General features: G+C 42.3%; 4 protein-coding genes across 5 annotated transcripts in view; 2 read left to right on the top strand and 2 right to left on the bottom strand.

Moving 5' to 3' along the window:
• LOC119436225 (ras GTPase-activating protein raskol-like) overlaps positions 1-26,694 on the bottom strand; it is a 379,883-nt gene that overhangs the window by 72,502 nt on the left and 280,687 nt on the right. The window lies entirely within an intron of this gene.
• The window catches only part of LOC119436231 (prolyl 4-hydroxylase subunit alpha-1), a 404,330-nt gene that overhangs the window by 115,889 nt on the left and 261,747 nt on the right, over positions 1-26,694 (top strand). The window lies entirely within an intron of this gene.
• Positions 3,175-6,590, bottom strand: LOC119436228 (INO80 complex subunit E-like). The gene is made up of 2 exons (XM_049656440.1): positions 3,737-6,590; positions 3,175-3,677 (listed from the first exon to the last, which is right to left on the bottom strand). Exon 1 carries the CDS (start codon positions 6,187-6,189, stop codon positions 5,281-5,283), a length of 909 nt encoding a protein of 302 aa, XP_049512397.1. The 5' UTR covers positions 6,190-6,590; the 3' UTR covers positions 3,175-3,677; positions 3,737-5,280.
• Positions 7,123-24,158, top strand: LOC119436229 (mitotic spindle assembly checkpoint protein MAD2A-like). Its single transcript, XM_049656453.1, has 5 exons — positions 7,123-7,334; positions 10,290-10,429; positions 10,775-10,902; positions 20,611-20,714; positions 23,839-24,158. Exons 1-5 carry the CDS (start codon positions 7,259-7,261, stop codon positions 24,009-24,011), a joined length of 621 nt encoding a protein of 206 aa, XP_049512410.1. The 5' UTR covers positions 7,123-7,258; the 3' UTR covers positions 24,012-24,158.

The following is a 26,694-nucleotide window of genomic DNA, read 5'->3' as shown; positions in this document are numbered from 1 at the left end:
CATCTGAATGGAAAGAGTGGAGAATGTACGGGTACATCAGTGACATGGTGGGATAGAAACACGAAAATGTAACGGTACGTCAGTGACACTGAAAGGGTTAAACTGCCCCCAGAAAGGTTAGTTTTCTGGCATGGCTTATGGACATAGGGACACATTCAGAGCTGCAGGGACCGGTAGAAAGTGTCCAGGAACAGAACAGACAAAAAGACAGCAGTCTTCCTTGACATTGCCAAATCACAGCCCACTTTCCAGCACAGCTGTTTCTTTCGAGCAGTTGCATTAAGAATTTGTGTTGTCTTTAATAAACCTCACACTCTAAACATCCCTCAGAACCCATCTCACAATGACCGTTGACTTAATGCAATTAGCATTGAAGCAACGTAGCGACAGATGGTATTGCCAATGCCGAAAAGTGCAATGTATGAGCCATGTATGCAGCTGGGCTCCTCTCTAGCACTTCAGCGATGATAATGTTTATGTCAAGCATGCATGTCATGACATACATGTCATTAATGTCATGCATGCCATGGATTATCCTGATATACATCCAGTTAAAGAAATGGCCATGACAGCATCATGGCAGCGTAACTGACATACATGTCATGTCATTCATGTCATGCATATCCTGATATATAACCAGTTAAAGAAATGACCATAATGGCATCATGAATGCGTAAGAGGCTAGACAGATTATAAATAGACTGAAAGTACCCAAAGTAGGCAAAGAATGCTAATCGCATTAAAATAAGAATTTGGGATCTGTACATTGTTTATCAGCTACAAATGAGAGAGAGAACAGTTGCAAATATTCTGAACTTCCCTCACATCACTGATAGCTTACGACTGCATCATGCACCATGGCACAATGTGGCAAGGGACAAAGACCGCAGTGTGCCTTTTCTTCAACTTAGCAAAGAAGGCAAGGCACATGGGATCTTGAAGCACGAAGAGAAAGCACACAAGTTCAACAACAGCTGTGGCAAAGGTAGCACTGCAACATAAATATTGTGAGCAGTTTTGCCACAAGTGCAAAGCAGTGAGACAATGATAGCTTGTAGGACTCTGGAGAACTGCCACTCATAATTCACTTCCTTTACCTCAACAAAAGACCACATTGGTCTTGTTTTAAAAAAAATTATATGCTCCTCTTCTTGTGGGAGCTTGCACAATTGGCTGGAGTGGACTGCCGAATGTGAAGTGCGTGTTTTCTGTTGCCTAGTCCCTCTGTTAAACTGAGCCCATAGTGCAAGATGGCCTGATAAAAATGCAATGTTACATTTATTTATGCAGTAACAATAACTAGATTTGACAAGGCACTGCAGCCAGTTTCATCATACAACCTACAAAGACCTAGTATTTGTGGTGCAAGCTTAACACTTTGAGGTGCTGTGTACACAATTGTGTATGCTACAATTGTGCATAAACAGCAAAAGCATTGATAAAAGCAATGGTATTTCAAATGTGTCACATCTTGAAACAGTTTTGATTGGAATTGTGCTGCAAGCTTGAATAACATATGCAAAATGTTTTAGTAAAACGAGTGGGAAGATAGACAGTTGGGCATTCTTGCTCAGCGTGAGTATGTCCCCCCCCCCCATATACAGTGGGTTTACTTCTTTCATTGTTTTTCTCAATGTGTTGCATCGGGCATAATTTTCAAGTGGATAGGTGATTTTCAAGCCTGCTAGACATGAAATAGTTGATGTTCTCATATCTGATGTCCCTGTAGTGAGTTTTCGCATTGAGTTCAAATTCTGTAAACTTGACAGCACTCACTACAGAATTGAAAATTCTCAATCTATTTTGCAGCTGTATGCTTTTTACGATTCTGAAGATGTAAGGAATGTAGTGAAAGTAAGTGTGAAATCAACAGAATTATTTGGCACCCTGAAAGGGTTAAGATAATGTGGCCTGTAGAAAGATGATAAGCAAACATTTTTTTTTTCTGCCAGTTTATTTGGTTATAAGCAATTTTTTTAAAATAAGCTTTCAGTTGATAGAAAACAGTGCTCGTCCTGTGTTTTTCTTAAGCCATTGTATGTTTGCATGCTACTTACAATAAATATATGGCTTGGTCTAGTGGTTAAAAAGCTACCATGCTTGACTGGAAGGACTCTAGTTCAGATCGTGTAACCACCAAGACAATGTTTTTTAAAATCTTAAGTTGCACGCAGCCAGCATCACTCACTGCAAGCCCTCAATACAGCTATCACTGTGATACTCTGCCTATCCTTTCTACCACACACAAAATTAAGTTGGATTAGAAAGCTGTGCTCTGCTCACACTTGACATGATCTGCCAGCAGCATTGAAACACCTGCACTATGCTCTGAAAAGAACAGGTGACAGCTGAGGCAATGAGACCACCTTCAATTATGTCTGTCAAAGGTGTGGTTCTTATTGGCTTGAAGCTTATTCTGCCACTGAACAAGTGAAAAAGCAAAAGAGGATCTCTCTTGAGGCATCTGCTTATTTTTATTGTTCTATATGGAATAACTTCTGTCTGTGGGTGTGAATTTCTATTTCTTTACACATTTAACTTGGCATCATGTAAGGAAGGAACAATTATGAAAATACAATAATTGGCAGTCAAAATAATGTTACAGGGCCTCTTTGCAATTGATGTTGCGATTAAGCATTGTTTTAAAAGCAAGAGTAGAGAAATCTAGGATGATGGTAAAGAACAATACCACTACATTGATACTATGGCCTTTCAGATGTGCAGTGCGGCAGAAGCTTGCACCACACAATCTCCAAACTGTGCCAATACAAAAGCTAGGTACAATGATGGGCAGATCATGGTGGGCATTCTCCCGCATGGGCACAGCACACAGCTTTCAGTGCAGTAGGAACAAAAAAAAAAGGAGGGAAAGACAGCAAAGGTAAGGCAGTGGAAGCATTTGGCTGCCAATTACTCTGTTGAAACAAGGTTCATTAAAAAAAATGTTTGTTCCAAAGGATTTGTGAGGTCATGCCCCTTAATACCAGACACATTCCACACCTTCCATAAAAGGTGTTGCAGGGTCCCTTTAAGAATGATGTGCAGACGCATAAAATAATTTCATGCAAAAAATATCTGCCACATGCAATCTGTCAATGCACTGTGGTTCAAGTTAAATAAAACCAAGGCAAATATGCAAACAAAAGAAAAAATTCAAGCATTCCATGCTATGACTCAGCGGTGTAACTAGCCGCTTTATTGTGAACTTCAAAATGCAATAGCAGCAGTAACCAAACATTCATCAAAAACTGCCAACTAGTCTGAACGAACCATTGAGAAAAGTGCCAACAAACTCCATGGCCACTACATCATACACATTTTCTTTCCCAGAGGCTGCCATGGCGAGCACATGCCACTGTGCACACTTGCTCCTTGAACTTCTACATAAATCAAATGCATTTTCTGAACAAAAAAAAAAAAAAAAGAGTACCCGGCATACCTCAAACTTATGAACAATCTATTGTGTTACATAAGACAAAAGCAAGTTGAAAAAGTTTGATTATACCTACCATACTACATTCAATATATGACACATCAACAAGGCAACACAATGCCTTTCCCTTACTTGGTTAAATGTGCAGGTCACAAAGGGCACGAGTTAGGGTACCATTACACTGGGATAAAAGTTGACCCACACTGTCTGCAAACAACCTGCTATAGGTGGCCCTGCAACATTGCTAATTACTGGAAAACATGTTCTCATGCCGCACCAAGAAATGTTGACTTCGTTGCAGACAGCAGAGCTGCTGGAGAACCATGTTTTGCTAATGTTAGCAACATTTTAATGCAGTACAGGCCACTAAAACTATAAACCCAACTTCTGGAAAAGTCTTTTACAGCAGTCACTGGTCACAAATTCAGCTCACACACAGTTCCTTGCGTGTTCATGCAGCAAGTGAGACCAGCTAAATCATTAAAATAAATGCCATCAGATTTATGCAACTGGCACATGTGCCAACAGTGTGCTTTCCTTTCTGATACACATCAGTTTTGTTCCAATAATTTCTTAGTTTTACAATACAATAATAAATTAGCTATCTGTTATTGAAGCTACTTATGGCAGTTTAATTTTGTGATATTCCTATAAGAATTTGCTGCTTGTCTACAGTGTCACTTTGCTGCATGCTGGATACTGCTTCATTCTGCGCCATAAGCAGTCACCAACTTGCCCAGTTTTCTTCACCCCCACCATCAGCTGCTATTTTACTATGCCAATATAGCACATGCTCCTTTGCAAGCTTAAGATCACGCAAAATGAGGCTGGTGCACTTGCTTCACAGAACGACATGGACTATGCAAACAATTGGTGGCAACAGGTGCAGACTGCTTCTGCCAAAAAAAGCGTGTTTTGCATGGTTGCTGTTATATGTAGCGCAGAATACTGTAGTGACAACCTAAAAAGTTGTGGCAAATTCACTTCGAAGGGCGCATGCATACATTTGCAAGCCAACTAAATTTTGTTCTTTTCTTCACAAGACCAAAGTTCAAATATTTGCCTAGCTCAGCCATTGCAGTGGCATGAACCTCCTCAACCTAAGGAAATGGAATCGTTTGTTCATGAGGTACACGCGATACTCATTAGACAAAGATTAATTCGGATTTGGTGGTGCATGTTCTCAACTGCAGCATGCACCTCGTTATTCGCATACTTGGGAGCATAAAAAGAAAGCTCTTTAAAAGTAAAGCCAAGATAATTCCTTTTAAAATTAATTTTTAATGTTTCTTGCATTATAGTATATGTATGTATATGCTGTGAGCTGAATTTCACCGGCGGACGTCTTCTGTGTGCATATGTAGCAATCTGTAAAAGAACTAGCTTTTGGAACATGAAAGCAGAGGGAGTTTGCACAGCATGCTTTTAACAAAGGAGCATTTCTTGAATTTTTGGGTTGTCACAGGCTTTAGTCTTTGGATTGTTTCTGGTCCTTAACTCAGTAAATTGTGCCCTGAAACACAGAGCTAGCTTAACACTTTTAGACGCAACAAGGTAAACATAGTAATATTGTTTAAATCAACCTTTTAAGCACAACAAATGTTTTACTTCACACAAGTGGGCGGCTAAACGTGCTCAAACATGTCAGGCCCTCAAGAGACAACAGCAAAGACCTCAAAAGATGCCATATGTCACGACGACAGCACTGACTGGGCAAAGACCATTTGTACAGAGTGAATTGCAGCATAATTCGGACTAAGAGTTAGGGTCTTACATAGCACTACGTAGGTCCAGTGTCAGTGTGTCAAACATATGGTGATTCCAACCACTTCAGATACATGTAATCACTATGCTATTCCAGTGATGAGTTCGTCGTCCTCCCCCTCAGCGTCAGTGGAGGCCATGACAGAGGAGCCGGGCGCCAGCAAGGGCGGCCCGCCATCTAGTAGGTCTGCCGGTGGTTCATTGCTGAAGAGCTCAGCAGGCACTGTGAGCGGAGCCTTCTCAGGAAGTAGATCGCGCAGTGTCTGCCTTGCTTCCAGGTGCCTCTCCACCTCCTCCGAAGTCATGTGGCCGTCCAGACGACTCACACAAAGTGCATCGGTTGCTTCCAATATCCTTTTCGGAACACCTGAGACCAAAATCGGCTTCGACGTCGGCTGCGGTGGCGCAGACACTGTTGCTGGCGGAGGCTTGGAGGCCCTGGCTACTTTCTTTTTCTTATCAGCCGTCAGATTCAGAGACGCACCGGGGGGCATCAAAACAGCCGACTTGGCTGCTAGCGTTGGCAGAACACCCAAAGCAGCGGAAGTGTTGGTTGCCGGTAGCGGCCCCGGCGTTATTTCGGTTTTTATAGGTATGGAACAAGAGGGAGTAGCATTGGGCACTGTTACTGCTGACACGCTAGCCACAGGAATATGGTGGACGTTGCCGCTTTCAACAGGGGTCACCGACGGCTTCTTTTTCTTGATTGCGGGAGGCGGTGGTGGCGGTTCAACACGAAGCTCGGAGTCGCTGTCGCTAGACACAGTCGCATCCGAGTCACTCGAGGAGGAGTCGATTGACTCGTACTGAAGAATCTGGTCGAGGAGAAAGCTTTTGTCGCGTGTCACTTTGAGCAGCTTTCTTTGCGCCTTCCGCAGCTCCTCCTGGAAACATTCGTTCTCGTAGAGAAGAAACTTTAACTTGCGCTTTAGGTTCCGATACTTCTGACGGTATGACACAACTGGCACCGAAGCTTCATCAGATATGGGCATTTTTAAGGATTGCAGCTTGTCAGCAATGTTTTCAAAGCATTTGCTCCTATGTCCAGCTCAAGATCTTCCGCGCTTCCAAGTGAATGAAAGCTTGTATCTTGTCGCTATGAGTGGATTTCAGATAAAAAGACGTTGCATATACCTTTCATTTTCTCTCAACAGCGTTGAACTTTCACACTTCTGACGTACTTCAGCGTTCGCGCGCTTCGAGGCTTTCCACGACGTTCTCGTACCAGTTATTACGAATTCAACCAAAGAGAATGCATGCGCGACACTGCACCGAAGCGGTGGGCCCAACTAGCCCAACAGAGACGTCGGTATTTGGTACTATCACAGAGACTGTCCGTACCAGTCCTGTACAAGTCCGCACTGTCTCGTTTTTTGTTCGAAGTCGTAGGGTCGTAATCCAGCCGACTAAAATGTGGCTAAGCCGGCGCTGGCTAAGCCAATGAACGTTGAAGCGATGGCTCTCTCTGAATAAGAGATACCAATCTCAAAGGCCGTGCTTTCGACGTCTGCATGCACCGAAAACGCCAGCTGCTGTCAAGGACGTTGGCTGCATGTAGGGTACACTCTAGATCATAGTTGCATTCATGGAGGAAGGGTTGCATGCAAGGAGGTTATGCTTCTTACAGCGTGGTTATGTTGCATGTTGGCTGAGGTGGTGTTTAAAACATGGCAACCATGACGTTTTTTTGCCGCTGCAATCGCTTTTCGCGCTTGGCTTTTCTTTCTCCTATCCTAGTAAATAGTACTGCTAGAGTACTCTAATATTTCGAGTATTCTACACTTCATACGAGACTACACTTTACTCCGTTGCTGGTGATAGTAGCGGTGACAACGAGGGCGCCGGAAAAAGCGCCAGAAATGATTCTAAACGTGTCTGTGACCTCTAATGACGTCATGAATTCTCATCGGCATCGTCTTCAAGCAAAGTCGGTGACAGCGCCCCGTAGGTGCAAGCAGCACAACGGCCAGGCGGTTAATCCGTAATTGATGTTTGGATTCATTGCGAGATCTATTGTTACAAAAAGCCTGTACTAGTATATATTGTGAATATCTTTCAATCATGCAAACGTCAGCGACAGTTACTCAAAATGCCATCACCCTCAAAGGTTCTGCGCAGATAGTCGCAGAGTTTTTTAGTAAGTCGGAAGGTTTTCTGTACGGGATGTGTTGCTGTCTCAAAAAAGCGTGATATTGAAAGGTGCCTGAGCTCGAAGTGAATTTATAGCTCTGTGTTGATAGTTGAGAATTTTTGAACTTGCAAGGCGACCTTTGAAGGAGCAGTGCTGTTGTGAACGTGCCGGTAGCCACGCAGACTTACTATGCTTGTCATTGTCTGCTAGTGTCCTTGATAGCTGAATTTTGCACTTGGGTTTTGTATGCAAGCTACGTTAACCTATGACGATTGCATTTTACTCACTTTAGTAAGAAACAACGCACGCGGAGTGCCCTACGTGTTGTGCTCAAGTTATCCCCCCATGATCTTACTTTTCTTTGTAGTTTTGTCATTGCTTTCTTCTTGGTTATTGGCAATACGTTGTTGATAAGCCTGTAATCATTAAATTGTCGCAAATACGTCCTTGTTGGATAAGTGCACCACATAAAAGATCCTGGCTCATGCAACGTACCTGTAGTGTATTGTGCAGTATTTAATTCGACCTCACTTAATAAATTCAAAAGATCTTAAATTATCTTTTAATATTGTTGTTATGAACTAGAACTTTTGCTACAGCTCGTAGTGTTTGAGCATTTGATTGCATCTCACTGACCGAATGGCTGTCATTTTTGTGTCTTGTAAAAATTGTGCTGATGTATTGTTTCAAAGCTTCTGGTGTCTATCAAGTGCACTAGAAACTTCAATATGGCAAATGTTACATCTCTACAGTGGTGCCTTGACCATTTACTAGGTGCAGAGCACTTGTTGTCGCGCAAGAAAGTAAGAAAGTGTACTTGCCAACAGCTAAATATAACATTGAATAGTTTTTCTGACTGGAAACAGCGTAACATATGGTGGAATATTTAAGTTCAATGCAAAGCATACTGGGCTCCTTGCTGTGTCATGCTAAACAGATGCATTTTAGGTTCAGTGTGAATTTCAGTGGTGCCACTTTAAGGGCACACTTGAGAGAAAACCCGTATTTGCACATAAATAATGCAACTATGAATATAACGCAAGCTTTCGGACTCTCAGAAAAAGAAAGAAAATATAACGGGCAAGGTGATGCTGTAAAGAAATGGGAAAGGCTGCATAAATGAGGATGATCGCAGGGCTTTATTCATCGTTACTGCGAAATATCATTGCAAAATAAAGGGAAAGGATGAGTGTATGCACAGTGTAGTCATTACTGCTGACGTCTTTGTCACTGTTGGCGAGAAAGGCATTGTCTTCCTGCCATCAAGGTTTTGGACAGGCAGCACTTTAGGAATGCCTGTGACACAGTTGAATACAGCAAAGCCTTGCACACATTGTGCAGTGATCAACCTTAGAAGACTTTGTAACGTCAGTGAAAATAAAGTTAAAAAGGAAATGTATGTTATATTCGTGTCATGAACTCGAATAAAACGCAAGGCGCTTTCTGAGGCTGGAAATTTCAGAAAAAAAAAAAGCTCCAGTTATATTCATGCAAATACGGTATTCATTTACAATAGATTGGGAGACTGTGTTTCAGGTATTTTGACTAGGTCAGTCTTGCCGCATGTGGAAGCTTGGTGCGCCAGAAAGGATGTGAAGCGACAATAAGTGGCTTTTTCTATTGAAACGAGGAAAGCAGGTGGAACACCAAAGTGTAAACACTCCAACTTGGGTGTTCCCACTCTAGCTCCTCTTGATGTCAGTTCTTTCGCAGCATCTTACTAGTGCCAGCTATTTATCCTTAAAAGAAAACAAAGAAGGTTTACATTATACTTGAAAGCAAGCAGAGACTTGAGAAGCAAAGCAAGGTTAATGCCATGAAGTCTTAGGACCTTAATGCCGTTATCATTAAAGCTGGTGCTGTACTGTCGGCGTCAAATGAAACGTGGAACAGAGGAGCGCGTGGGCGAAGCTTAACTGAAGGTATAGTGCGTGCCGTCCTGTCCTCACCATTGACAGGCGCGCACATCCGGTTTGATCGCACTGCGAGGTGATGCTGCCTCTTTTCGTTTCTGTTCTGGTTCTCTTTTACTTGAAAGCGAGAAAATAAAAATAGAAGAATACAGATACTAAAATATTGCACCATAGGGCGAGTATTATCGCACAGTGCGGCGAAACTGTAAGTGCTATCGATTTCAAGTGAAACGCGAACAGCGGTGCACGTGGTACGGTTCGCGCCATCATCATAACTGCGCCAGTATCTTTTCTTGCTTTGAACTAAAAGAGAACCAGAACAGGGGGAAACGAAAAGGGGGAGCATAACCTCGCAGTGCGGTCAAACTGGATGTACGCACCTGTCAATGGTGATGACTGGACAGTGCGCACTATACCTTCAGTTATGCTTCAGCCACGTGCTCTGCTGTTCGCGTTTCATTTGGCGCCGATAGTACATGAATTTTTAATGACAGCAAATGGGGGGGGGGGGGGGGGGGGGGGGGGGGCTACCATGATAGCTGCAGTGAATGCAGTAAATCTGCTTGCAACTGTAATGTTTATTTGGAGGGTAATAGTGCAAAAAATGTCACTCAATACATTAATCAGCATATTTTATATAGCATAATGTTGGTTTACTTCAGAAGTGTGATTTTATGTGCAGCCACAACTGCTAACATTGGAAGTTAAAGTATGCACTGTATGCATTTGAAAGCCAAGCTAGTTGTGAAAAGGCAGTGTGCTGCAAGTGGCATGAAAATATAATGCCATTACTCTGTACATGTGGGACCACATGAATAACATTAAACTTCAAGGAATTAAGCAGTTATTGTCATTTTTTGTTTCCATGCAGCATGAGTATTATTGTTTCTCTGTAGTTTGCATTTAAGAAACTGTGTGACCTGAAAGGTTGTTAAGCTTCATAGAATTCTGGCAATAGTGGATATCCTTTCAAAAACAAGCATGTTATATATTAAGACAATGGCCATGTATTAAGTTTAATGTCCATTTATTCATGTGTTCTGTACAGATTATGGAATCAACAGCATACTATACCAGCGGGGAGTCTATCCGCCAGAGATGTTCACTACTGTCCAGAAGTATGGTCTGACAATTCTTGTAACAAGTGACAAATCCTTGCAGAAGTACTTGGATACAATTTTGGCTCAACTAAAAGGCTAGTATATGGCATTTCTTTTTAACTGTCCTTGGATCGTTGTATAGAGAGGTTTCATGTGGCATCACAGATACTGTGTTGATGTCACATATACAGTTTGCATTATGCTGTTGTAAATAATAAATCGATTTGAATAATGCTCCATGCTTCTGTGCTAGCTGTACTCAAACATGGTGGCTGTAACAACATCATTGCATACCCCTTATGAAACGTGGAAGAGATTGAGGTGGTCTGATGCTGAGTGATTTAAACTCTTCTGTAGCTATAAAACTTGTTATAAAAGTGTCTTTGCGATGTAGTTCAAAGAATTTTTTTACTTCATCATTTTGCTTGGTGACCTTACAGACTGGCTCGAGGCCAAGGCCGTTCACCAAGTTGTTTTGGTGATATCCAGTGTTGACACTAAGGAAACTTTGGAACGTTGGGAGTTTAGAATTCAGTCGGATGAGGCGATGACAAGCAACAGGTGAGTATTTGGGCAGATCTTAGCCAAGTGTGTGGTTAACAGAGGTGGGGTGAACTCTTGCATACAGCTAAAATTCTCATGTCTGATGGTGATGAAACTTTATGGCTGTTCCGCTTTCGTACAATTTTCCCATGTGTACTTGTGCTTTTGCCAAACCCCAGGGAAGTTGCACCACATGTCCACAACAGCTATATATTTTCCCTTGCATGCTTTTCTAGTTTTTATTGATACAGATTCAGTTAGTACAATGGCTTGAGGTCTGACAAAAAGGGCAAGTAATGTTTACTAATTAACTGATGATTAATGTTTACTGAAACTAGGCATAGGGGAGCTGAAATGAGAACCTCAGATATGCTGGTCTTGGTGTTGTGGTAGTCGTGGATCGGGGTCAAACTTCCCCTCAAGAACGAGGAGATCAGGTCAGGGTGGTGAAAGCAGGAGAGATAATAAAATGTATATTTACAATATTTACAAAGTAGCTTGTGGCATCTCGGAGATACTCTCAAGCTAGTTTCCCGAGCCAGATGTCCATAACAAGTGCACGGCCTTAAATCCTGTTTGTGTGGTGGGTCTTCCCACTAGTGACCAATTACCTCCCGAGTTTGGGGTGAGAGCTCCCCCTGCCCACGGGACAGCACTTTTCCCAATATGTAGCTTCCCAGTGTCATCAATGGGATCGATGGCTTGACTGTTATAATTGTGGCCTCCTAGAATGTGGGGTGCACTTCGGCCCTGCGGTTAGTTTACTGACTAAGCAATGCTGCCAGGACCACAGAAGACCCCTCTGCAGGACAGTCTTGCTTCAGCTTTGCCTCGGGGCTGCGTGACCGGGCACCGAGCAGCCAATGTTGTATCGGTCAGCAGTGCATTGTGATCTGGCCAGGCTCATAAAGAGCTGAAAATCAGGATCACAACAGTGTGGAACTAGCCAGCTAGCTACTGCTGACTGAGTGTTTTTGTCACTGCCATGCTCTTGTAGCGTCCTGGCTCAGTTCTTTGTGGTCAATCCCAGATATATCGAACTTGAAGGGAATCGCGAAATAGTTCGATATATAGATAATTCGAAATATAAAATGTGCCTGTCTGAAACCTCTGCATGTTTCGGACAGTTTACTGAGATAGTGAAAAGCGGGAATTCACCGATTTGCTTCTCCAAGGCCATGTCGAATGCACAAAAAGTTTACTTATTTTTTGCATACAAATGTTGCGAGTCGATCATGCTGTGGAGTGATAGCAACACTAACCCTAAGAAGCCGGCGTCATCCGGACGGAAGACCGCAGCCTGCCTCGCGCATCGACGTGCTTGTTCCACATTTTTATTCAGGATAAGGTGGAAATGAGCGTAGTATAGAAGCAAAGTAGCCTGTATGGATATGTGTCATGCCATCATCAGTGCACTTGTCTGCGAATTGCGCTAAAAAATGTGCCTGTTCGCGTGCCTGTTACAGTATGCCATACACCATTTAAAAGGCCGATAATCATACGTAGGCAACGGGACAATCACACAGATGTGTCGGGTTTTGGTTTCGGAACCGACTTCCTTACTCGGTGTTGCGATCGCTCGCGATTCCTTACTTCTCAGCCCTTTCTTTCCCCTCTGGCTGCTGTGTCGGTGACTGCCAACACTACACAGACGCTGCTAAATTTGAAAGAGGCTTTCAGCTCACAGAACATCCAAGTGCATTCCTACTCCCATGTAACCCTGCGAGCATGAATAAATGCGTACAGCGCAGACTCTGGACAGCGATGAGTCTTGTGCGCCACTGCCGCAGTGGTATTTTCTCATGGTTAGGATGAGTTGCACGCAGTGGTTTTGTTAAATCCAAACTGTATTGTAAAAATCCGTCCAAGGGAGGTTGGGGTCAGAATCATAATGGCTGCTCATGGAACCCTAAAATGCTGTTTGCTGACAGCCCTTGTCTACAAGAAGCAAACCTGCCGGCACAGACATCTCTAGTTCGGCATCCCCCTAGAAAAAATTCCAATAGAGAAATTTTGTTGGTTTCAACTTGTTAGATTATGAAACAAAAGGACACGATACACTGGTAAACTGATAGCCTTGTATTGGTCTATTAGCCTACTGGTACAGCAGTTGTGGCCAAGTGGATAGGGCATCCGCTTTGGCTGCGGAAAGTGGTTCGTTCAAAAGCCATCGCCGGAGACCTACTGGAATACAAATTAGGCACAAGCGTCCCCGGGCCAGGGACCCGGCTTCAGGGGTGATCGCTTGGGAGAGGCTCCACTAACCCCGCTGTCCCCTTCATGGGATTAGTTTTGAACTAGAGTAACCTACAATGGGGGTATCGCCATGCGTGCGGCTCTGACAGCACTCTTGCACCGTTGCACACCGGGGCAAGCAGCTGTGAATTTGATCGCACAGCCAGTCCAAACGCTGACCGAAGCCTTCGGCTGTGCCACATGTTGGCCGACAGAAAGCATCGCTCTCTCAAAAGGAGGTTTGGGCAGCTCCCATGGCGACCATTTTCCATGTAGCGTCCCAATGCACCTATTAGGTGGGGTGGGGACTGCGTTGTCACTGCGAGCGCTCCCCGACCACCGCAATTCGCAGAATGGCACCGCATCGGCCGGGGCTGCCTCTGTCAGTGCAAAGTTCGTCCGAGTTTACAGGACCAATCGAAATGATAACGCGACATGGACAGAGGGAACTGCAACATAAGCAGCGCGTATTTTCTAAAGTGTGAAGATCGGGCCGGCTGGCCACCGACAGGCACAGAGTATGTGTTGGATACGCAGCGACGAACTTCACGTCACCAGATTCAAGGGGGGGGGGGGGGGGCAGCGTCGCGCGAGGTTGCCATGACCCTGCAGATTGTAGAATCTCTGACACGTGGCAAATCACGTCGTACCTGACAATTAAACGGAGTGGATGGCGCGTGCTTTCTACTGGCGACGCTGGCAACGTGAGTCACGTGATGCGAGATCCTTTCGCCTGTCACGCAGATAGGCCTTGCAAAAACCCACCTGCCTTAAAGTTGGGATAGCCCTTCTGCATTTTGGAAAAAAACTGGAGAGCAAAACTTTCTATGCAATAAATAAAACATTGCCGCAGAACAGAGGTCCACTGTTAAACTGAGAACCTCATGGGTATTCAGTACAACAGAACATGACTGATTAGTTTTATACGGGTGTCATATGGTGCACTTTCGATCTCGATCAAGCCCAATCCGGAACAAATTTTTTTGGTCGTGATTGGTTCCTTTGCGCGAGGGAGCCAGTCGCAGTCGATATTTCAATCTGGAGCTGGCTTGATCGCGATTCAAAGTGGTCGTGTGACACCGGTATTAGATAAAAAAGGGCACTTGATTCTATTCAACAGAAGTTCTATTGATAAAAAAAATATTTTCGACAGCTTCATATACTAGAACTGAGCTGTAATCAGTGCTGGCATACTAAATTGGTGTTTCCTTAAATAAGAGTAGTCCGTACTGTATGTCTTGATTGCTATGTACCTATGTTAATGATAGCGTGCTAGATTCTTGTGCAATGCCAGGCAACTTCCAAGCTTGTGCAGTGCTGTATTTTCTTGCCCAAAAATTGAAGCATTAAATTTTGCGAAAAATTTCCCGATATTTGATTCAATATTAGTTTTTTTTTCTCTTTTTTTTCTTGATTTGACTTAGTATTCGATTTGCAATCTACTATTTAGTATTCACACATCCCTAATAATTACTTAAAGCGAAGCCTTCTGTGTTTCCATTCTTGATGTTTGGTGCATCTGCTTGGTCTGGAATATTCGTCAACAAATATTCGCCTCTTTCCACTTTGACTCTGAAAATGGGTGCTGCCCAACTGATGTTTCCCACCTTGTTTGATTTTTGAAGTTTGGTTTCTTTACCTGAAGTTTGGTTTCTTTACATCAATGGGTTTACTGCCCTGCGTGCACCTCTTGCCTCGTGAAGCTCATCTGTCGGAGACTGACCGTCGCTTGTGGTAGCATGTAGTGACGGATTGGATGTGTCAGCAGGTAATTGCAGTGAGTTGCTCTACGTCACGACAGCGTCAAGGACAACATGGACATTGCTTCCAGTACTTTCTGTGTGCCCTGTTTTGTAATTGGAGCGAACAAATTTGACTTTTTTTGACGAATATTTAAACATCAAGTGGTGTTTTTTAAGTTGTGCATGTTGTTATAGCCTCCTGCGGTGCCGTTCTGCAGTACTGCAATTGCAACATGGGCCTTAAAACCAGTAATTTAAAGTTAATGAACAAATTTTTGTTAATTACCGAGTGGACTGCGACGTCTAGTTGCCAGCTAGTGTCCACCTTGCTGAAGGGATGGGTAGTGGTAAAAGCAACCTCACATTGCTTCAATCTTATTTTTAAAATATGTGTTTCCATTAATATTTACACTTTCCAGATGAGCTGGTGCCACTTCACGGATTTTCTAAACTTGTAAGCGGAGATAGGTTCCGCATCTTTCAGCGCTTTTTGGAACGGCAAGAAACGATCAACGGGCAAAAAATAACAGCAGGTTTATTGCGCCACCGTGCGAAAGTCGTAGAATATTGGTCAAAATAAGTCTGCACCGTTTTCCGAAGGTTAAGAAACGAAAGAAGTTGAGGGCGACAGCTGCAGATCGGGAAGAATGTGAGCGACGAAATGGTCTTATATAGCGAATATTTTAAGAAAGGCAACTTCTTCTGGTGCCTTATTGGTTAGTGCTTCGAATGTTGGAGACCTGCATTTAGTGTTTCTACTTCGCTTTCTTGCAAGTTAATTGTCACCCACTGTTGAAAGAGAGTTCAAATCCCAGTAATTGCAGCTGAAGAGGAGTGCTGTTCCTTCCGAACTATACAATTTAGATGAAACATTTTTGTTAAAAAAATGTGACCCTAGAGCATCATCCATCCCCAAAATCGTCTTATAGCATGTGAAAACACTATAGCACATGTTGACAGTTGAGGCAGCGTGCACTGGCACAGCCGATTGTCTCAGGCGCATCTTCTTTCTTGGCACTACTATACTAACTGGGCCCATACTCACAAAAAAGTACTTGTGCTAGAACTGTTCATACCGGCAGATGCCAGCCAGTCATGATGTCAAATGCATTGTTAGCAAAGGCTGCCATAAAGTGGTAAACAGCACTTACAAATGAAAAGCTTTGTGAATTTCGGCCCCTGTTTCCTTGTAAGTTTAGGATTTTTAAAAAACATTTCACAACTAAAGTGACGCGGTGAGACATGCCTCTCACTGTGAATGGACGTGATGCTTACTTTAGGTAGTAGCATGACTGTGAGTGCTTGAATCGTTTGACTAACTGCTGGGTGCCTACTCTCAATTTTTAAGACTCCGGTTCTGCTGCAAACTGCAACCTTTGTCATATGTGATGAGCTTTTTACAGCACTTATGTGCAAGCAAAGAGACTGAACGGGGACTATACAGTGCTCATGGTCCCTTTAATTCTGTGACATATAGCATAGCCGGCGTTAAATGCAGCCTCTTGTTCAACAAATTTGAGGGGTTGGGGTTTCGTAACACAAAAGTTTCTAGTTTCTTTAGAAAGGCCGGGGAGTGTGCTGGGCAACACTAAAGGCTTGTAAGCCGTCTGCTTCTCGAGATGCGCTTGTTTCCTTCACCTGTCCATCACCCCTATCCCCGCCATGTTGCACTTTCCAGCACCTATAGCTGGTGCAGGGAAAGTTTACTGCACCACCTATTGGTGCTTGAAAGTGCAAATAGATCACCTGGTATATAAAGCATGTGTTCGTAATGTGTGTGTGTTACATAAGCCTGATGTATAAATTAAGATATCCAAGTAGTCAAGACAGAATATCTCAGAAGTAATCTGTTGCATAAGAATTTATTTGAAATCTGCACTATGCGCTCTTGCTTTCCCTTAAATGGAATCAATGACTTTTATGATATTGCCAAGACTGGGTGTTGTATTTAATGAAATAATTTCATCTGGTTACCATACAGAGCATTTGCAAATTCATAAACTGTGCAAAGGTGCTGGAGAGTGTTACCAGTCCAGCTGCATGATGTGCACTTTGTTCCTGTTTTGCACTATTATCAGCTTACATTGTCTAATAGCACCAAGATGTGGTTAAATAGCTTAGTTGTGTAAAGGAAGGGTATTCTAAAGTTGAAGGTTTTATGAGTATCGGCATTTGCTGTCTTCTAGGCATGGGTATGATTAAAATGTTACAGATATGCCATGCATTGCTAATTTATATTACAATATGTTGCCTGAGATGACACACAGGCTCACTGGTACATTCCAAGCCTGCATACAAATTACTGTCTGCAAACGATAAGTTTGCATGAAGTAATTTAAGAAGGCTTGTACATTTAGAAAATTCATGCGAAGGCAGAGGTCAGTCATCTTGCGGCTTTGAAACAACGAGCAGAGGTAAGTGCTAAACAGTGGAACTTAAATAAAAGGCACAAACAGCCTTATTGACGAAGATTACTCATGCTATGTGAGAAGGAAAAGGCAATGTCTCTGGAACAATGCCGTCAAAAATAGAACAAAAAGTCAGAGTTGTACTCATGTTTGATAAAATAAATTGTTCCTTGTATGTCTGGGATGGTGCCAAAAAGTAACGTTACTGTGTGCATGAACAAACATTTGACAGCACCAAACCCGCCGTGGTGGCGTAGTGGCTATGGTGTTGCACTACTAAGCCTGACGGCGCGGGATTGAAACCTGGCCATGGCAGCAGCATTTTGATGGGGGTGAAATGCTGAAACGCCCGTGTACCATGCATTGGGTGCGCATTAAAGAACCCCAGCTGGTCAAAATTAACCTGGAGTCCCCCACTACGGCATGCCTCATAATCAAATCATGGTTTTGGCACATAAAAGCCCAGAATTTAATTTTTTTGAAAGCACCAATGCTGCTCCTGCATCCTCAGATGAATGATGCATACACGAAATTGTGTTTCACTTGTTAAATTTTATTCCTCGTAGCCTTTTAAACAAAAATGTGCATTTGAAGCGCATTCTGATTGAGCACATCACAGACGTTGTAATAATGACAGCAATTTGGCTGCACTATAGTAGATCCTTGATTCTGAATTGTACCTGCCTGGTTACATTATCAGAAATTACCGTAGCAGTCGAGGGGGTGGCGTTGCAATATTTGATGATAAGAAATTAAATATGCAGTTCTTAAAAAGCCTTCTTATTGGAAAGAGGATGGTGTGAATTCTTGGAACACTAGAAATTATAGTTGAAGGGATATATCACGCGTTAGGATCAAGTCCAGTTCATATCAAAGCGCTGACCGACTTCATGCATGAACCTACGATACAAAATAAAAATGTTGTCACAGCAAATGATTTTAATGTGCCTGATGAAAATGAGACCAAATGAAGCTGGCTGCATAGGACCATGAAGCAGCCATAGCAACCTTTTCTCATGGGCTGACTCTGGCAGTAACTGACTTTATGCGTGTCTATATGTAGTAACAGTAGTTCAGTTCTAGATCCCATCGTCTTAAGTGAAAATGTGGTCTCCAGAAGCTGTAGTAATATTAAAATTATGCCTGGTTTCTCTGACCATTCCATAGTGAATGGGTCTCTCATGCTGTCTCCCTTCTGGAAATCCCATTTCATTACCTATTATAGGGACTTTGATAAGGCCAATGACACTGGTTATAGTCAATAATAGGATTACTGCTTTGACAAATTTGAAAAATTGGGTCTTAGTGAATCAGCTAATGCTAACAAGTTATGGCTGCATTTCAAAGCATTAAGTTCGTAAGTGCGTGAAGCTATGTGTACCACTTAAAAGAAAAGGGTTCAATATCCCTAAATTACGAGAAAATGGTGCACGCTGGGTTATGCATTGCCAGTGTTGCTTGGTGTCTCTGGTTTGAAGGCATTCGGTATATCTAAGAGCAAACATAGAGGTCAAAGCAGTGCTTTGGTTGTGCTGTCCATGTGTACTTGTGGTATTTTGTATCACCAATTGTGCTCCTGTTGCTGTTGTGTGCGACTTTAACCGAGCAAAAATTCTCAGTGACCAATGTGAGCTTCAGCTGAAAGTGGAAGACAGTGAGCATGGGTCCTTCTGCACTATTGTTAATTGTAGGTAGAAAGCGCCATTATATTAAATTAGGCTCTTTCTGCATACAATTTAAGCAGTACCTTGTTTAATTTGCATGATCTAGTATTCATTAATGCACACATAATGTCTGTAAGGAATGCATATTGTTCTGAGCATTTGAAGAGTAAAATTTTCAATTCTATTATACTGGGTGTCATTGGGAGATTTTATTTGGCAAAGCCCCTTCAGCTTTTCTCGTACTGATTGCTCTGCATTTCTGAACATTTTGATGCACTGCAAATGAGGTTCGTCTCTGTCTAGAAATAGCTTGCATGATTCTTCTCAAGGTATTTAATCGCTTGTTGTTTCTGTGTGTATACTGTGGCTGGTGTTAACGTCCAGTTTATTTTGTCATTTAATTTCTTGATGTAGTCTCCACGAAGTTGCTTGATTTTTGCACCATGTTTCTTGTCTTTTTTTTTTTGTAAGAAAAAGTTTCCATGTCAGTTCAATTCAAACACACTTTTTTGTACTTACAAAATAAATGCCTACTTTCACACACTTATTGACTATCATATTCATTTATTAGGGCAAAATATTATTAAAATCATGTGCAAAACACAAAGTATATCAAGCCATGCATGCCTCTCACAGAACGCTTTGTATGTGTGCATCATCACTTAATGCAAATATATATTAGTTCATCAACTTAGTTGCACTCGTCCATATGTATGTGTGAAATATTTGAAATACATAAGCCAGGTCTGCCCACTCTCTCTCTTCTCCTTCCTTCTTCCCTTTTTTTTTTTTTTTTTTCAACGCCAGTTTGTTCTGGTGAGTGCTGAAAGCTGAAAACTTTTCTGTGGTGCAGAAGCAGTGCACAATAGCATGATGGTGCAGGTTTCGCCGACCACTGACATCAGGACCGTGTGCTGCCACTGAAAGCAAAAGGATAATTAAAGCAAAGCCCCAAGGCTCACAGGGCCATTTCAGTGGTGACAGTGCCAGTGTGAAGAAAGACCAGGGTGGCAAAATGAATGTCATGGGTGCTATAGATAGATCATACATCAATCATAAGTGTGAGTCGGTATCGATTTTAGTGAGCCTGTGAAGGTGAAACCAAAAGTGCGTGATTCTCACAGAAACTTCTTTATACGAAATTTCATTGTTCAAACTGCTGAAATGATTTTGTTACATGGGATAAATATTAAAAAGTTGAATAAGGCAACTCTTAATTATGCACACAAATGCACAGATTACTCCTTATCTAAAGGCTACCCATGTAAACATAAAGTCAGCATGATTTATATTGCCCTAATTAAAAAAAAGAGAGAGAACAACGTATAGCATGCAATCTTCATATGCACACACTCCAGTGACTCTGGGGTGCTCAGTTGTTATTGATGCAGAACACATAGATATAAAATACAAAGTGAGTATAAGAACACATAAGTATGCTGTGAAAGATGCCCACACTTATTATGGGAAATCCAAACTAGTCAAGAGCTCATAACAGCTATTGAAGTATGATTTGCTTCAGTTTAGTTGGGGCCTGCCATATCTGGCCCAGGACTATTCACCCAGCCCTCATGCTTTGACCTGTAAGAGCATACAAGTCTCCTTCACATTGCTGTTGTACATTGGTGCTCCTGGGATGTGGTAATTACAGTTGCACATACTGTTTACTGTATGCAGCAAACCAAAGGAAAAGGAGCTGAGTGACATCCAGAACGAGATTAAAAGTGTCATCCGGCAAATTGTGGCCAGTGTCACATACTTGCCAATTCTGGAGACAGCATGTAAGATTGATTTTGTTTTGCTTGTTTCCCACAAGAACTGCTTATTTGCTTGTGCCTGTGTATTGAAATCAGTGTATTTCAGTTAATATACTAGCTGATAATTACTTTGAACATACCAATGGCTGGGTGCACTATAAATTGATAACCACCAGTAATATGAATACTTGATTTTCTTTTGAAATCATTTCTTGTGAGATCCTTTTTCTTACTTTATTTTCTCTGAAGATCTGGAATATGATTTATGTATCCATTCATCACAAAATATTTAATTTTATCTGCTAAGGGGATTGTAAGCTTCAATCAATACATAATAAAATATAGTGCAGCACTAGCATGAATTAAATTCATGCTTGTTTTCATCTCTCACTTGTTTAAAACTCAGAATAAGATGTTGGGTGTTGAAATAAATGTGGGTAAGGAAAGAAGCTGTCAAAGTTTGTCCTAACAAATAATCTACATGAGCAGCATTTTTTGTTGCACAGATGCTTGGACCTAATTCATACTTAGCATTATGCGGTGGAGTATATTGTGTCCAAGGCTATCCACTCGGTTGGTGTGTGCCTTACCTCAAGATTAGACATATGCAGCAATAAGTATATCTGATTTCAAACAAAAATCCAGAGAAAAAAATTCTAGTAGTATTGAGATCATAATTGTCAAGCCCAAAGGAACAGGCATCATCAGCTTAAAAACACAATATTTAGAGCTTAGGTAGTTGTGTATGGTATCGATGCACTTCATTATAGACTATGTCACAACATTGTCCTACTGAAATGTCTTCAGCTAAACGTACAGTATGCTTAGCATGTCAGGGTCTAGTATAACTTTTCTTTTATAGTTATTTTGGCAGGACAGAAGGATTTGTACACTCTTTCTGGTGTTACAGTGCAGGCAGCATTAACTTTTGAAGAATTTCTCACACATTCCAAAAATTCATGAGGATTTGCAACCTTCACCCATGAACACAAATCTTGTTGTGCTCTGAAACTGTAGCCACTGCAGTGTGTAAAAAGTTTAAAGGCAATTCAACCTCTAGTTAACGATTATCAAAGACAATGTCTTCCAGAGCAAGTTGGGGGATGAGAATGGGGCAGAGTCACTGCGCACGGCACTTTATCACGTCACCCCTCACGTGAGAGAAGTAGGAGTAGCGTTGGACTACTTAAATTTAATTTTTTGACTGCATAATCTTCGGGATCGGCCCACATTTTAGAGTACAGCTCTTAGGCAGCTGTTCCTGCGGTGAGCATCGGTGTCAGTGTAACCGATCAAACGAGCGCAGTGGGGGATGAAAGATGCTAGGAGGAAGGAGGAGGGTATGGCGAAAGGCCAAGAAGAAAAGCGTAGTGCAGCGACAATGGCTACAAGATGACGCCAGAGTAGCGCATGTCGTCTGGGGGGTCTGTCAGCGGCAGCTGCTGTGAATTGCGCCTACGCGTCACCCACCACTGGTTCTCGCGATCTCCAGATTAGCGAGGTAGTCGCGCCACTCTTCACTCTGTTTGCAACGTGCCGCACCAACCAATATATTGTGAAATGAAAACACGTAGAGCTACGCTCAAATTTCGCGTTAGGGAGTATTTTAATCGTCGGTGAATTTTTTAGACTACACTATCTATTGGATTGGCCCACGCAAGAAGATAGAAACATGCATACCTGATACAGAAAAGTGAGGTTAACTTGCTAAGAAAGACATCATCCTTACAATGCGGACAAATGACCCACCGTGGTTGCTTAGTGATTATGGTGTTGAGCTCCTAAGCATGAGGTCACGGGATCAAATCCTGGCCACGGTGGCCACATTTCGATGGGGGCGAAATGCAGCAAACACCCGTGTACTTAGATTTAGGTGTATGTTAAGGAACCGCAGGTGATCCATATTAATCCGGAGTCCCCCACTACGGCATGCCTCATAATGAGATCATGGTTTTGGCATGTAAAACCCCATAATTTTGTAAAATGCGGACAAAAAAAGAACATGTACAGTGAGAATGGGTGCAGTCTGTCCATTCTACATCTCTTGTTTGTGTCCCTTCGTCTATCTTTTCATGTACGGCCCTGTCTATAGTTTTGGAATGAATTACCTAGCCTAAGCCCAAGTTTAATTGCTTGTTGAGCTACTGTGAAATAAGGAATGAAAATATGGTTGCATTTGTATGATTTGATGAGTTATTGGGGAGATTGTTGTGCTAGCCCTGTCAAGACACATTGTAGTGAAATGGCTGCTGCTGAGTTTTCTCTTGAGGAGATATTTGTTTGCTTCATTTTCTCTTTCACTTATTACTTTTTGTTTTCCAGCTTTGGCATGAAATATAGATAATACTACATAGAACAAAGTAAAATTTAATGTTACATAATGAGACACTTGAGGTTACACTGTCACACTGCATTAAGTGGATAAACTCTAAGATAAAATGAGTGGCAGAGCAAAGCCTTAGTGCAGTCCGTTGTCCTGATCGGTCACATAAGAGATGGTCGATTGCCTTTCAAGCCTCAGACTTTGTTGGTCACCTACCATCGCAGTTCATGCCAACAATGGGGAAAATTGAAACGTCGAAGACATACAACATGCAGTAAGTGACACACAAGAAGAGCTTGCTGAACCTACAAAATCCTGCAGCACAAAAGTCGCAGCCTGTCCCACATGACTGGCTGGCTAGGCAATTAACCTTTTTTTTTTTTTTTGCATCCCGAATTGACCTCCTTAAACTTGACTGACTTTATGCATGCTGCATCTTTTGCGTTCTCTCGTGCACCGAGTTGGAGAACCTAACCATGCAGGCTTTTTATAGAAGCAATTTGAGTATGTGCCAACTGCGTACCATGCCAATGAAGACACCTCTACACAGGCTGGAAAGCAAAATAACACATGTATTGTCCTAAACCTGGAGGACATCCATGATCACCATACACTTTATATTCACTGATAACTGTAGTTGTGCTGTCGAATGCTGTTTGTTGCTTAAAATGCTCACTATTCTGTTTCTTTTTTTTCTTGAGGGGCTTGCAGCACTGTCTGTCCTATCAGGGAATTCTTTCTTTTGTTTTAGGATTTGGATATGTGAGCTTGTTCTTTTGGCATAATTAATTTATATTGTTTGGTTTCTTGGCTTTTTCTTTCCAGGTGCATTTGATCTCCTAATTTATGCTGACAAAAAGTCAAGGCTCCCAAACAACTGGGAGGACTCACCACCACTTCTTATTGAAGGCAATGAGACAGTTCACCTCAAGAGCTTTTCCACTAGTGTCCATACTGTGGATACTGCAGTGTGTTACAAGAACACATTTAAGATGTAGCTGTTTATTGCCCCCTCCCTTTCCCCCCATCCTTCTTTTTTTTTAAAGTTGCATGTGAATCGTGACATTTTTTTGTAAATTACATTTTCACTTTTTCTCATGAGCATCTGTCTTTTGTAATTCATGCCATAAATAGCCTGAATTTTTTAATAGAAAGTATGGTAACACTCACATCTGTCTTTAGATGCAGATCATTGTGTATTCAGATTGCTTACAGTGAATGCATGTGTTCTTATCTTGATATGCTGACTGAATTCATAAGATGCTACTTAAAGGGACACAAAAGTAAAATATTAAGCTACATTAAAATATTAGGTTTTTGTAATAACGAATTCGTCATTCGTTACGGACGGCGACCTTGCGGTTCTGAAGGCACGCAGCCGACGCACGCATCGAGTCAAAACGAAACTGTTTGCCGCAACCACTGCGGAAGAAAGCGCGGCCACTGTCGATGTGAGTGCGACGTGCAAGATGGCCATTCATGGCCATTTCGCAGTTCTGAAGGCACACGGCCAACACGTGCACCGATTTGAAACTGCTGCAACCGTTGTGGATGAAATTGTGGTAGCTATCGAGGCGATCATGGATGTTTACTACACAGTTATGAAGGCACGCGGCCAACACGGTGTTATGCGCGGCAGTAAACACAAGAATAAAATTGACAGTCACATAAGTATCCTTAATTATGTGATTTGAATGCAAAATCGTTATGATTTCTGTAATTATTGGTTACGTTCATGATACGTGACGTCATTTGTCACGTGTCCTTCGCAGCTCTACCTTGATCCACTTTAATTCACTTCTCCCCGTTAAGTCACATATTACTCTAACTCATTCTAACTTTACTTCATTCTAATTCACATGAATTACCCATAATTACTACTTATTAACGTTGTATATCTTCGGTATTACTACTGACGTCATACAATACACTGATGATGTGATTTTTGGTACCACTTGTTGCGGACAACGCTGGCTTTTCTGACTCACATGGGACATCGAATGCTTTCGCATTAAAAGGCTGTAAAGGCACAAATAGGCGCGAAGCTTTCCAGTGTTGCTGTCTTTCACGGACGATTGCCACTGATGACTATGGCGATACGGACTCCGCCGCTTCGTTTCGGTTGGACGCTAGCGCCGTTTTTGCTCTTTTGCGTCGCACATTTGGGCGCACCACGCTCGCCCAGCTCTGGAGTTGTCCGAATTAACTGATGTGCGGCCAAATACGTCCGAATTAACAAGAGTTTCATTGCATTAAATAATGCATACGCCTGCCGGGACCAGAGGACGAGTCCGATTTTCCGAACATATTAACGAAGTTTTACTGGTACTTAAATGACAAAGTGCATATGTGAAGCTAAATGTCTAATTTGGCGATAGTCCATTTATTTATGCAAGGTGCAAAAACAGCACAGTGGAAAACTAAATGTGGCGATGTTGGGCTCGCCATAGAGGTTCCTATGGGGCTTGCCAGACCAAGGAAATTATTGCTCGCAGTGGGCCGCCAGGAAAAGAGCGAGGTGTGTCCTCGTCAGAACAATATATAAGGGGTGAATTGCATGTTTGTGCAACACTGAAGGATAGGATAGGAATAAACTTTGTATATTAGATTATTATTATTATCTATATATTATTATTATATAATGTACTTAGGGCAGCTTTTTTCCTAGATCCCAGCATCTAACATGTTTACGCTGAAATAAGTGTCCAAGACATTCACTGCAGGGCCTTATGTCCGTGTCATGCCAGGGGTGTCTGCTGAACCAAGTGCCATGGAGTGGCCAACTGGATAAGCATGCTTATCAAAGGGACATAATTGTGTAGGTTTTGGTTCCTTTTCCTAGGAGCAGACAAGGCACGTGCTGTGGGCAGCTCTGCAACACAAAGAATTCTTTCTGTACGAAAACCATGATGTCTTATACCCGTGCCACACGGGCAAAGTAAAGTGCACTTTGAGCGAGTGCACTTCAGCACGCTGCTACACAAGAAAGAAAATTGTTCTTTCAATATGATGGCCATGGCGACCGGGAGTGAGACGGGAAAGCATATATTTGTTAATATAAAAATGTGTGCACAAAAACAGTTTATTATTGTTAGAAACAACATTTACAATCCACCTTTACAAGCGCTGGCAACGACGGCAACCTGACCAACAACGATCAAAACGACTCGATCCGCCAAACTGCGCAGTCATTACGTGGGGTGGTCATGAACAGCCCGAGAGCGAGAGTAGTTTTTTTCCTGTTCTTGTTTTTTTGCAGTGTGGCACATTTTATTATCTTGTAACGTTAGCAATTTAAAACAATGTTATTAAAGATTAATCCTGACTCTTCTTTCAATATCACTTTATGTATCTTCTAAGCATTGCTAACGAGGCTACACACTTCGCCGCCGCAAAGTGAGTTCGCCGAACACACTTGCCGGCGAGTGCGCTCTGCAGTGAGTGTCACTAAGCGTTCCTGTGTGGCAGCCTGCGAATGACACTAGCTGCGAAGTGCACTCGCTCAAAGTGCACTTTACTTTGCCCGTGTGGCAAGGGTATTAGACACGTCACACTCGGACCATGACCTAAACACTAGGATACCCACGTGTATCCCGGTGAAAACTTGCTCTAAAGCTTTTTGACAAAGACAGTGCTAGTACAGCATCGCAACAGCAGCATGTGCAAGTTCATTCAAAATGT

The sequence above is a fragment of the Dermacentor silvarum genome, chromosome 1 (assembly GCF_013339745.2).
Source record: "Dermacentor silvarum isolate Dsil-2018 chromosome 1, BIME_Dsil_1.4, whole genome shotgun sequence".
Taxonomy (NCBI): domain Eukaryota; kingdom Metazoa; phylum Arthropoda; class Arachnida; order Ixodida; family Ixodidae; genus Dermacentor; species Dermacentor silvarum.
Note: the sequence above shows the minus strand (reverse complement) of the source record. Positions and strands in the feature narration are given on the sequence as shown.

Coding starts and splice junctions, on each gene's coding strand:
- LOC119436229 (XM_049656453.1), top strand. CDS start 7,259: ATGCAAACGTCAGCGACAGTTACTCAAAATGCCATCACCCTCAAAGGT. Junction 10,430..10,774: donor TGGATACAATTTTGGCTCAA/CTAAAAGGCTAG, acceptor TTGCTTGGTGAC/CTTACAGACTGGCTCGAGGC. Junction 10,903..20,610: donor GAGGCGATGACAAGCAACAG/GTGAGTATTTGG, acceptor TACTGTATGCAG/CAAACCAAAGGAAAAGGAGC.
- LOC119436228 (XM_049656440.1), bottom strand. CDS start 6,189: ATGCCCATATCTGATGAAGCTTCGGTGCCAGTTGTGTCATACCGTCAG.